This window comes from Clytia hemisphaerica, unplaced genomic scaffold, assembly GCF_902728285.1.
Source record: "Clytia hemisphaerica strain Z4C2 unplaced genomic scaffold, Clytia hemisphaerica genome assembly, whole genome shotgun sequence".
Taxonomy (NCBI): Eukaryota; Metazoa; Cnidaria; class Hydrozoa; order Leptothecata; family Clytiidae; genus Clytia; species Clytia hemisphaerica.
This window is the reverse complement of record NW_027104297.1, coordinates 2,548,609-2,561,949: the sequence shown is the minus strand read 5'-3', so window position 1 is coordinate 2,561,949 and position 13,341 is coordinate 2,548,609. Positions and strand designations below refer to the sequence as shown.

Below are 13,341 nucleotides of genomic sequence, written 5' to 3'. Positions count from 1 at the left end.
GCAAGGGCGTATATTATCGTTTTCAAACCCCACCTGAACACTATGAAATATGTTAGAAGACAAATTCACACTTTTTCCAATGTTTATAAATAAAGTCGACTTGGATTGGTGTATTTTTAAGAACACTTTTGGTATAACTTTAGCGCTGATTGTATTTTACAGAATTCACCTTCAAAAGTTCACTGTATTAATATTTGTAAATGGAAACATTATTATTATTATTCATAGAATTATATTTCACAGGTCTATCGACCTCTACGAAATAATTTTAGATTTATAAATTGTCTAATTCTTCATCTGTCGTCCAGTCGTCAGAAGATATGGACAGAAGAGAAGACGTTGTTTTGGTCTTTGTCCTAGATTTTCGAACTAGGCGAAGGTTTGTTCTAGGGCTTCCTCTTACATGCCAAACGAAATCGTCATTTTTTGAATTCATTTTTTTCGCCTTTTGGCACATACTTTAATGATTTTTCTTTCGTTGATGGTGAAGTCGTCTGTGATGCTAAAGCCACCAATTTCATTGAATCGTTTCAGCTTATGCAGATTTTGCATTATCCGTTCTTTTTCCTCTATACTTTTTAAGATCAACTTGATTGGACGCCAATGTAGCCCTTTTTGGTTTTGTCCAATGCGATGATGGTGGGACGGTTTGATATCTTGAACGCCAATGTTACCTAGTATACCTTCAATATCTATTTTGTCCTGTTCCTGTTGTTCCTCTTTGTTGTCTACCTCTAATTCCACCATTCCATGTATAATAATATTTCGTTTTCTTGATTCGATGTCTCTTTCTTCATTCTTGTTTTCTTGTTGGTGTTCTCTCACTGCTGATTTGAAATTATCCTTGTGTTTCTTAGTTATTTCAGCGTATGTTTTTTCTGATGTTTTCTCTATGTAATTCGTCGTTTGCTTTATTTCTTCTTTTATAATCTGCTTGGTTTTTATTTCAAAGTCAGCCATCTTATTGGTTAAGATGTTTTCGATATCGTTTCTTAGGGCTGCGGTTCTTGGCTAGCTGGTTTTTGAGCTTTTTAATGACGTCGTCCTTTCTTCTCAATCTCCCTCTGCATCATATGAAACGAGTTCTCACCTATTTTACTCATTAGAGATCGTGTTATCCGCACGCAATTCTGACATAGATATTGTTCGTTATAAGTGTTGGCAAAAATTTGCAGCTGATAAAGCGGTAATTGTGTGCACTCGTAGTGTACCATGCGGTGGCATTTTCGGCATTTTAGACGGTTTTGGTCATCGTCATCTGAGCAGGAGGTGGGAGTGCATGTTTGGTTTTGTTTAGCTTCTTCAAATGGTTGTTTTTCTTGCTTTTTGTCGGTTTTTTCGTTCATGTTTTTGATTTTGCTAAATTTCAACCATTTTTGAAGAACTGCACAAAATGCTTGTTGACTAACTGACGTCAAATAAAAACTGATTTAAAAAACTTATTATAATTGTATTTAAAACGTTGCCAGTTTTCCATTCATTTGGTAGCTCTTTCAAACTTTCAAAAGTTTTCGAATTTTCATATTATTTTAATGCAAAAAACACACCTTCCAATTAATCTCCTATATTCTATGGTCGAAATTTGCAATATTTTAAGATATTTTTTTGAGTGAGACACATCATAACTAAAAATACATCAACGTTTTTCTTTTGAGAGATAAATGAATAGTTCTTGAGTCCCCTCGAACAGCGGTTTTTGCTAATCCAAGGCACGGGAAAAATTACAATTTGCCGGTCTAAAAATTGGGTTCGTCGTCTCGTTGAGTACATGATCACACTGATCAATACACGGCTGGTTAAGAACTCGCCGGCCTAGTATCTTAAATTTTCCAGAGCTAATTTTTGATTCGCCAGCCTATCAAAAAACAAAGCAAAACGCCTGTAATATTTATCCTTGATTTCTCTACCCATAGGACATCGTAAAGAAGCTAGCTTGGCCGCACCTGCTGGTATTTTCGCTCCAGGGAGCAAGAAATCTCACAAGCCCCATAAACACAAACATTCGTCACGCAAAGAAAAGCAAGATGCGAAAGCTTCCAAAGAAAATCAATCCCAACTCAAACTTAAAGATGACAAGAAAAACAAACGGCCGCGTTCGGCTACTTTCAATAACGCTACTGCTATTCTGGCCATGATGCCTTTGCAAGAAATTTCGGAGAAACAGTAAGTATAACCTCATCCACGACGTCCTGTAAAGAAAGTATCTCCAAGGAAAAGCCCATTGAGGATAAGAGAAAGTCAAATTGCCAATTCAAAAGTATACTGATATTGGGATTTTTTTGAAGTTACAGTCATGTGATCCTTGTTCATGAATATAGTTAACCAATCAGGATCAAAGGCGTAGTAGTATAATGGTTATCGTAATTGACTTCTGTCCAGGAGGCTCGAGTTCGATACCGACCGTGACACTACGATTCACTTGGCAAGTGAATGCTCCTTTGCCCGGGTCAACCCATGCCATGTGAGGGGAATTGGGTACCATAACTCTGATACAAGAGTATGGGTAGATATTCCAGACATTGTGGTGTGCTGAGACACTCAGGAGGTTCTACACCTGCGAGGACATCCGTTCTCCCGTGTAGTTCGAGTGTCGTGGTATACACCATGACTCGACAGCTCGCATCTGCAGGGTTGCAATGTCTGCTTGCGCTGTGATTCCTACACTCCATCGTGGGTAGGACCCATTCCGATGCATCGGATGGCATATCTATCTAATCAGGATCATTTTAAGCTACCGATTATCAAACTTGCAGCTTTATTCTTCGAAAAACAAAAAATCGCTTCAGAACAAAATTGCCTCTCAATTAGGTCAGAGAAATGTAATGTTTATGAGTTTCTATTGAAATTTTTTTTCGTTGTTTTGTTCAGAGTGGACACAGGTGCAATGGACAAAGAAGCCACCAACAAGTTGAAACGTTCCAAAAGTTTATCACTAGATGAGACTGATGAACTTAAACGAAAAGAGGCTGGTGGTGACAAGTCACGCAAACACAGACATCATAGAAATCATCATCAACGCCATCATCACGCGCGTCATTTGAAGAACAAAGGGTTGAACGCGCAAGACACGTTGGAATCACGCATTCGTTCAGGTATGCACGCTTTGGAAGAAGAGAGGAAAGCATTGCGAGAAATCGTGGATGAGATCGACACGTTTGGTGAAAAAGACCGAGACGACATCACGTGTAAGTATGCTTTTCATTCATGTCTTTTAATCCGCCGCTTTGCTGAAATGAGACATTTTCACTTCTTTTTGTTTGGCAAAATAATAATAGGGCGTAGAGCGATGTATTAAACAAGTATCTCATTTTGGAGGAAACTGATTAACAAGATGACATCAATATTACGTTGATGGCAAAAACCGTGTAATAAACCTGCAACAGTTCAGGCTCGAACTCGTAAGCAAATCAACGTTGGAGGTCTAGAAATCAAATCCCAAGAAGGAACCACCGAAGGAGATCCTCTCGGTATGGCTATCTACACCGATGCTTAACATCCTCCTCATTGGTATAGGCAACAACCACAACCCCGAATGGTTGCCTTCGCCGACGATATCACAGCAGCTGGGTCCTTGGACGCACTGAAGAGCTGGTGGGATCATCTCCTCGAGATCGGTCCATCCTACGGTTATTATCCACAGCCAACAAAATTTTGGCTGATTGTTAAACCCAACCAACTCGAACAAGCACAGGAAAAGTTTGCTGGCACCGAGATCAAAATAACATCCGATGGTGAACGGCACCTCGGGGCGGTGATTGGTACGGATGAAAACAAAAGTCAGTACATCAACCAAAAGATCGACGAATGGACCTAGGAGATCAATCTTCTTGCTAAAATCGCAGCAACCTATCCACAAGCAGCCTACTCAGCCTACGTCAGCAGCTACCAACATAAGCTGACGTACTTCCTACGCACTATCCCAACGATCAATGACGAGTTGAAAAGAGTCGACGAAGTCGTACGGTACCGACTGATTCCATCACTAACCGGTGGATGATGCTTCTCGCTCGTTAGATCTACAGTGAGTTGCATCCGTGGATCGAGAAGTAGAATACGACTCCCTCAAGATGAAATTTAATTTTTTCTTTTTCTTATATATATACATAATCCAGAGTTCTAGTAGAATTTCCAAAAGATCCATGCCGGGATAGGCTCCGGTATATAGTATATTTTATATTTTTCAATACCAAATTGTACTTAATTTCTCTAGTATATTATGTTCAGAAAATGCTTGAACGAAAAAGAAAAGAAAAAGCAAATCAACGTTGGTGGCATATTGTACTAATATTCGCCTCTTCCTTTTATAGTTTTGACGTTTTTGAATCTCATTCCACTAGGACCTATTCCCAAGATGTATTCACTACTGAAACCTTTTGGACCTACCCCGGTGGAGGTCCTATAAATTAACCTTTGTCCGTCCGTCCGTCCGTTAGTTACCAGCTTTTCTCGAGATTGGCTCATTAGTTTTTTCTGATTTTTTGCACAATGATGCAAAATGGCAATGCCCAAAATGTGACGGAGCCCGATTTTCGAAAAAAAAATTTGGGGGGCAAATTTGGGCCAAAAAACGGCTAAAAAACTGGTTTTTTGGACTTTGTGAAAAATTAGATCATTAATTTTTTCTGATTTTTTGCACGAAAGTAGGGTACCATCATAGGTATAAGATGGCTCAAGCAGATTTTTGCAAAAAAAATTTTGTTAGCTCAAAAACGCATGTTTATCTAAAAGAATCACTATTAATAAGCATACATCAATGTTCTTAGTCAAATTACTCAATTTTTTTATGAGATAGATGTTTTTTTTCTGCTCATGAGGGCTTACTTTTGAAGAATATGTGTGTTTAGACAGGAAATTTGGATTGCTTGGCGTGTTTTTACAGAAAAACTAGCCAAATTCGATATTTTTTATAAGCACATTATCAATTATTTAGGTATTAGATTAATGGGCTCTTTCATTTTCTACGATTTTTTGCATAAAGATGCATAACTATAAATCCTCGAATGTGACGGAACCCGATTTTGGAGAAAAAAATTTTGGGGTATATTTCAGCTAAAAAAACGGCCATAAAAGGGTTTTTTGTGAGATATTGGACCATTGTTTTTTTCTGATTTTTTGTATGAAAGTAGACAAGGCGCCCAAGGGCGTGAAGGCCCAGCTAAAAAATTCTGTAATAAAGACAAAATACAAGGATACTTGCTACATGGTTCATTTGAAAAATAGTCCGCAAAATTGATATTTCTATAATTTCCGCTTTTGTTTTATCTTATGACTACAGTAGATTGATTAAAACGAATTTTTTAGCTATTTTCGAACTCCCGGTTATTTGAAGTACTTAAATTCTTATCCCCCTCGGAGCTTCGAATAACCGCCGATTGAACTACGGTATGCTTCGATTGATATCATGTTTTGAAAAGGGGAATGTAAAAAAAATGATAAATGATAAATAAATATGTCAGTTTCAAATATAATGTATATTTATTTTAATAGCCTATTGTTTTTTAACAAGTTAAAAAAGCTGAGCAAGTAAGTGGTAAACAATGAAATGTCAAAAAAAATCATAAATTCCGGGTTAGCCAATGAAACACAAGAAATCCAGATTGACCAGAGTAGCTATACACTGAATGATGTGGACTTGATGAACCCTGAAAAATAAAAACAAAAACGAAATTACCCAAACAGTCGCGTTCAACTGGAGTATACTACCATGTTCATAAATCGTAAAGCTCAAGTGCAGCGTAAGCTTGTTCCAAGTTCTGGAAGACTTTCATAATTATGTCCACCCGTTAGGAAGACACTTGCTTTTTGTTGAAAATTGAGGCATGCAAGCATTTATAGGTCACAATTTTTTCGCACAACATAAAGAACCCAAGATGAAATCTGATCATGATGTTTTACAAATACAAGTGAAAATCTCATTTCCAGGGCAGCTACCTTAAAGGGATAACCAGATAAAAAATAAAAATTCAGCCCAAAGATTCCTTCCATAGTCCTTAGCAAAACCTCCAAATTTTACAGGCTACTTGTTTTTCAAAGTCGGAAATATTTAGGTTTGTAATTTTTAATTTCTGCTGGAAAACAATAGAATTTCAACGTGAGGTACGTGTGAGGTACGAAAAACTGAAATTTCTAATTGTCATATCTTGTCTCTGGAATGTTATTTCTCAAAAATATTTGGAGGGCTTACTAAGGACCAAGGAAAGAATCTTTTAGCCAATTTTCATATTTTATCTCGTTATCCCTTTAAAAGTTTCAAAAAGGACAAAAAATTACGAATCAAAAGAAGAAATCCTTCTCTAGACTATAACCAACAATGGCCTTCTCTTTACCACTACACAACTTGATTTTTCACTTAAGTCATTAGGTTACCAAGGCTTTTAATGATAAATCCTGAAGAAAATCAAATTCAAACTCACCTTAAGATTGGGTATCAATCAATCATTGGGAACCAATCAGTCTGGATATGATGTACGATAACAGTCTTGATTTATATGGATGATAGATGGTCCAAAACTGTGCAAAAAGAAAAACAAATATGATTCTTATTAACAAAAAGTACAATCATTAGGCATGACCTGGAGTAATACCTTTAAGGGAACATTTTTTGGCGAGAACTTATTTTGGCAAACAACTGAAGTCAGCAAAAATGTGAATGAATATATTTTCAATTTTGATAACTTATTTTGGCGAATGGCCAGGCAAATCTTCCCTTTCTATTACCTTTTTTTAATGATTGACGCAAGAATCAATTTTGGTTAGAAACTGAAATTAGTATTTAAAAGTTTCAAAAAGGACAAAAATTACGAATCAAAAGAAGAAATCCTTCTCTAGACTATAACCAACAATGGCCTTCTCTTTACCACTACACAACTTGATTTTTCACTTAAGTCATTAGGTTACCAAGGCTTTTAATGATAAATCCTGAAGAAAATCAAATTCAAACTCACCTTAAGATTGGGTATCAATCAATCATTGGGAACCAATCAGTCTGGATATGATGTACGATAACAGTCTTGATTTATATGGATGATAGATGGTCCAAAACTGTGCAAAAAGAAAAACAAATATGATTCTTATTAACAAAAAGTACAATCATTAGGCATGACCTGGAGTAATACCTTTAAGGGAACATTTTTTGGCGAGAACTTATTTTGGCAAACAACTGAAGTCAGCAAAAATGTGAATGAATATATTTTCAATTTTGATAACTTATTTTGGCGAATGGCCAGGCAAATCTTCCCTTTCTATTACCTTTTTTTAATGATTGACGACAAGAATCAATTTTGGTTAGAACTGAAATTAGTGAATTTCAAGTTTTTGCTACCCCAAGTAAAATTTTTTTCTCCATTTTGACCAGACAATCTCAATAGAACAGAATTGAAATTCGATTGCCGAACGACGCAAATCCAACGGCCGAATTCCAGGTAATATTCCAGACGTCTGCGCTCGATAGGATCGATCATCGGAACGGCTCGATGACGGATCGATATGTGATCGATGGATTACTTAATGATCCGATAGGAGATCGATAGAGGATCGATACTCAAGATTTTTTTAAGCTTATGATTAGTTATCGATTATTTATACTATCGTCGATCTTTTATCGATCTTACCGACCCTATCGACTCATACTCGATTTACGATCGATAAAAAATGATTAACGATCGATGACATATCGATGAACGATCTATGACATATCGATGAACGATCGATGACATATCGATGAACGATCGATGACTAATCGATATACTCGATTGAAATACTAGCTCGATAATGAATCAACGAAGGATCGATACTCAAGACTTTTTAATGGCTGAATCTTCCATCCGGATCGTTAAGTAATCCATCGATCACATATCGATCCGTCATCGAGCCATTCCGATGATCGAGCCATTCCAATGATCGATCCTATCGAGCGCGGACGTCTGGAATATTTGATTCGTTATCAATTTGAGAATTAACCTTGCAGAGTTTTTGTATTTCGCGGAGTGTCTTGTTGCAAAAGGCCAATCAATTTTAACCGTTTGATTGCGTTCGATCTGGTTCGATTGGTTCGATCATTGGTTCCGTTTTCGACTGAGATCATTGGTTTCGAGTATCGACCGACCGACGTAATCGATAGAATAGCTGTTTTCAAAATAAAAGCAGACGCCAAACGACCCAATAGTGACCGGCGCTGCACTTTTTGTATAAGTGGAATTGCCTGATTCTTTCCCCCTCCTGCTACCCAGCCCTTAATTTGAGAATTAACCTTGCAGATTTTTTGTATTCCGCAGAGTGTCTTGTTGCATTCTTATGATACTACTGGAGCACACAATAGAGATTTACCTTTATGAATGGCAGCAGCAGTCAGTGACAGTAAAATCTTGATTTATCTTCTTTACTTCTTGAACTCTTTACTTCTCAGTCTTTGAGAGAAAAAGAGATCACGCTGAACACTCCACGTTGAGTTGAAGATAGTCTATGTAGGTGGTAGACTATACGAAATACAGACAATAATAAGATACAGTCTTCAGCCATATATCAACCGATGGCTTTGTTCGGCTTTGCTAAATGATTGATAATTGTATGCTAGCCGACAGACAACATTGACTATGACGATCCCTGTCGATCCCTCTACATTATAGCGCTATGACGATTCCTGTCGATCCCTCTACATTACAACGCTAAGTTTAGCCTGGAAAATATATGTACTCTCGCGGAACACCGCCTAATTGCTTTGCGTAACTAACAAACGGGCACTGTGCAGATGAAAGGCCCACTACGCTGCGCTGCTGGGCCAATAAAAGATGGCTCAAGCAGACTTTTGTAAAAAACGAATTTTTCAGCTCAAAAAAAGCATCTTTATCAATAAGAATCACTATTAATAAACACACATCAATGTTCTTAGCCAAATTACTCAATTTTTTGGAGATGTTTTTTTGTTCACAAAGTCTTGAATATGAAAGACCATTTCAAGAGCATGAAATTTTGGTTTCTAAACGTTTTTTTTATAAGAAACGAACGACTAATTCTGAATGATTGTTTAATGGTCACGTCACGTAGATATCAATTATAAACGTGTTTAAATGCATAATCCAGGTAGGTCCATCAAAGTATCACTTGTTTTCTGAGGAGTGAGTGAGTTATATTTCTTAAGCTCTCTTTCTCTCCACTAGCGCATCGTTTCGGTCACCTACAACATCACAGTCGAGCGTTCGATTCCGCCAATTTGCGACCGCACCGACATCATCGTTCGGGCATGTTGACACATCTCAGTGATATGGACACTGTTTCCGTTTGCAGCTTTCGTCCACAAAAACCACACATGCAAATCACCATGGACGATGATGTACCACGTGGTCACCAAGAAACTGGTCCAAAAGCGCAGGTATTTTTTTTTTATCTTGCCATACTTGTTACGAATATAGCACGTCCTTGCACGATTAATCGACATAGGGTTATTCCAAATGATATTCATGCAGAGAGGGGGTTATGAAATTTCTTGATTGAGAACATTTTTTGGGGAATTTTAAAAAACGGCCGTGAAAGCGCCTTTTTGGAAGTTTAACCCAAAACTCTATACGGGTAAGGTGAGGTAAGGTAGGTAATATGAGACATGACTTATCTATCTCTGAACAATTTCATGGTTCGAACACCCGTGTAAGAAAATCTACCAAGCCTCTGTGGGAAAGGTGTACTGCACTTCTACTCTCTGTGTGGATATAAAATGGAATAGCCCGATGCTGATATAAAAGAACTATAATAATTTGTCAAAAGTAGGTGAAAAATGTCTCTTTAGTTTGACAAATTAATCCTGGGGACCTTCTTGGCTGTTCAAATAACAAATTCTACACCACGCACGCACTGGATAAAACTGAAATAATGATACCATAAAAATGTTTAAAGGAAATAGCTGCATGTGTAGATAGATGTGATTAAACTAACTGGTAGAATTGTATTGTACATTCGTTGATTGCGAGGACGTTGAAAATAAACTTTTAACAAAAAATAATACCCAACATATTATAAATATTGCACTACTAATAATGGCCTGGTGAATGAATGGTCACACGACAAAGCACACAACATATCACTCACAACATACACCAAACAAAGCACGCACGAACACACATATTACACAAGCATTACAACAAACATAGATACTATACTATATGCTGTTTTTCTTATTTAGCAGCAACTATCTCCTATCAATGCCAGTACCAAAGATTCGGTATGTTTTTCACCATCAAAATCCCACCCTAAACCCACCCTTTAAGCCATGCCCACCCTGAAACCACCCTTTAAGCCACGCCCATCCAATATTCCATCCTAACTGAAATTCATCACCATCGACCAATAAATAAGTCACAAATTCCAACCATTTTAGATATCTTACCAGCGCCATAATAAAACCACATCAAAAAACAGCCAAGCTATGTGTATTTCACAATTTTGACGTTTTGTCGCGATATTTTTAATGAACTCAATCTGTATGCTCACTCTCACTTCACTAAGAAAGTGGGGAACTCCTTTTCCCTTTCAAAGTCTCCCAAAAAGTGGCAGTCCGAAAATTTTGAAACTTTCTTTTTAAGGTAGAAAAATATGACTGAAGATAATAATACCTCTTTGCGGGCCCGCTGGAACAACCGTAAAAGTGGGGAGGCTGAAGGCCCAAAATGAGATAAATTCACTAGGAATTTGATGAAGAAATCTCATATGTTCAAAAGTGGGGAGGCTAAAGTCTCGCCGCTTCCGCCGGCCCTGCGTTGGGAATGTAATTTTCAATGTAAGACTCAACAGAACACCATCATGAGAATTAATTTCCGATCATGAGATTCTTCATAATCAAATAACAGTACAAAATTATTTTATTATAAATCTTTTTGCAAAAAGAATCTCTCTCCAAAAGCAAGTTTTCGGACTACCACTTTTTATTGAAACAGACCTTAACTTTAACACATCATTTCAGGGCTTCGTCGAATTAGAAGAGTTAACGACCACAGAGAACAATGGGTTGCAATGGAAGGAGCGCGCCCGATGGATCAAATTTGAAGAAGATGTTGAGAAGAACGAGCGATGGGGAAAACCTCACGTTGCTTCACTCTCCTTTCAAAGTTTACTGGAATTACGAAAAGGCTTGGAAACTGGTAAGAACTAGGGTAGAGGGGAGTCAATAAGAATATTGCTCACTCTTCTATAGTGGGGTAGCTTGGCCAAACTCTTCACCGCTCAAAAAGCAATTTAAGATATTGAGATGAGCTGGAGTTTTTATACTTCAAAGAATAGTCATTTGAAATAATGAAAATGACGCGTTTTTTTAGAAAAAGTAACAAAATTGTTTTTACTACAGGTCAACGACCAACCAAATCAAATAAGAGCTTGTAGAAACACCAGCTTGTCCCAAAATATTTGATCATATGCAAAAAATATCCATCCGATGATTTAAAAACAGTTTGTGCCGCTTTAATCTATTTTCTATCTCTGTTTCTCCACACTAGGAACCGTACTATTGAATTTGGACAATTATGATTTGCCGACTATCTTCGAATCGATTGTGGAGAACCTGGTGATAACTGATCAAATCCACAGCACGATGCGTGAGAAAGTGAAAGGAATTCTCCTCTCAAAACATTGCCATCACCATCAAAACAAACCAGGTTAACAACTGAAAGTCCATATGCCCGTCTTCACAGTACTTCTGCCTTAGAATTTAGTAAAATTCATCAAAATATTTGAAAACTAATTTGTAGTGTTCCCGTTGGGGTCTGAGATAAAAAACTATGAATTGAATTGCGGTGGCATTCACGGTTACATCACTTTATATAATCTTACGATCATTTCTTTTTGAGCAGGTTTATTACGTCGCAAGCCGTCCACGGTCAGTTTGACGTCGCAAGGGACGAGAGACAGTGGATTTGCCAGCGACGCGAATGGAGGAGGTAGTAACGGCGCCATCGGTGATGAAATCGAAATGGAGAAAGTGGACGATCCTTTGATGTCGAATTGTAACGGACATACGACGGTCGATATTGCCGACGATTGGTCAAATCATGACGGCGACGAATTTAATAAGGTTTGTGTTTTTTCGTCATTTGGGTTCATAGGCAAGGAACTATTTTACATAGCTATCTAGCTTAAACTTTGAGATGCAGAACGAGATGTATTGTTGCATCTCTGCGGAAGCATTTTAAAATTGGAAATTTTCTTAGAGTGTGTTTTACGGGTATTTATTTCAGTTGAATTGTGAGTCATAAAGAAGTTTAAGCATACCTATCACTTCTTAATATCATTTCCTTTAATCGTAGAAAAAATCGACAGTTAAATTTGCGCCCATCACGGAAGAACCGTTCGGACCGAGTGATCCCAAAACGGAATCGGACGTCAAAGAGCGTATTCCGGAGGGTGCAGAAGCCACTTCAGTGTTGGTCGCAGCTATAGAAGACCTCGATCGAACGGCCGTCGCCTTCGTCCGTCTTGCTAAGGGATGTTTGCTTGGAAATCTAACAGAAGTCTCCATTCCGGTCCGCTTTTTATTCGTCATCATGGGCCCGCCATCAAATCATGATTATTTTGAGATAGGACGTTCAGTAGCCACGCTCATGTCAGATAAAATATTCCACGATCTAGCTTATTCTGCTAAGAATAGAGACGATATTTTAGCAGCTATAAATTCATTCTTGGACGATAGTATAGTTTTAGCGCCTGGTGATTGGGATAGACATTTACTTTTACCGTTACTTCAAGCTGAAATTTCTGAGAAACGTAGAGAAAGGATCAAATTGCTCAAGCAGCAAGGTAAGAATTCGTTTTCGTTTTACTTTCGCTCAGTTGAGTTGTGCTTACCATTTGTGGGGACCTTATTGTATATGTAAGGTCAAATTAACCCACAAATTCTCAAGATTCTTAAGACTTCTCAACCCTAAAATGTTCCTCCAGTATAATTATCAAGCGGCTCTTCCAATCACCTTTCATGATAATCATTTTTATTTGAGAGTAAGCGAATGTACCGGGTGACCCACGAAAAAGTTCAGACGTTTCTCGACATCTTGAGGCCGAACAAATGTCCCAAAGTGCTTGGAGTTTTGATATTTAGAAAGTAGATACCCTAACTTAAAATTTGAGCTATCACTTTTTAAATGTAACCAACTTGTTCTCTACTTATGAGCTTTTAAAGTCAAAATTCACTTTTCGGAAAGTGTAAAAAACACGTAAAAAAGAGGTATTAAATTTATGCAATCAATTAGAAAACCACTTACAAATTGACTTATTTAACGAGTTTTATGACATTAATAATTAATAAAAACACCTTTAAAAGTTATTTTTGTTTAACAGCAGACTAGTTTTTATAAAAATTGGCGCTTT

General features: G+C 37.5%; 1 protein-coding gene across 3 annotated transcripts in view; it reads left to right on the top strand.

The window, feature by feature from the left end:
* LOC136817195 (anion exchange protein 3-like) overlaps positions 1 to 13,341 on the top strand; it is a 28,341-nt gene that overhangs the window by 6,578 nt on the left and 8,422 nt on the right. Inside the window, exons 3-10 of one of the 3 annotated variants that reach the window (XM_067073535.1) lie at positions 1,914 to 2,163; positions 2,869 to 3,185; positions 9,156 to 9,367; positions 10,175 to 10,210; positions 10,949 to 11,126; positions 11,478 to 11,636; positions 11,832 to 12,052; positions 12,285 to 12,774. In XM_067073535.1, coding sequence (XP_066929636.1) covers positions 1,914 to 2,163; positions 2,869 to 3,185; positions 9,156 to 9,367; positions 10,175 to 10,210; positions 10,949 to 11,126; positions 11,478 to 11,636; positions 11,832 to 12,052; positions 12,285 to 12,774 — 1,863 coding nt within the window. Of the gene's footprint in view, positions 1 to 1,913; positions 2,164 to 2,868; positions 3,186 to 9,155; positions 9,368 to 10,171; positions 10,211 to 10,948; positions 11,127 to 11,477; positions 11,637 to 11,831; positions 12,053 to 12,284; positions 12,775 to 13,341 lie in introns of all 3 variants that reach the window. The other 2 variants (XM_067073534.1, XM_067073536.1) reach the window with 2 other exon arrangements.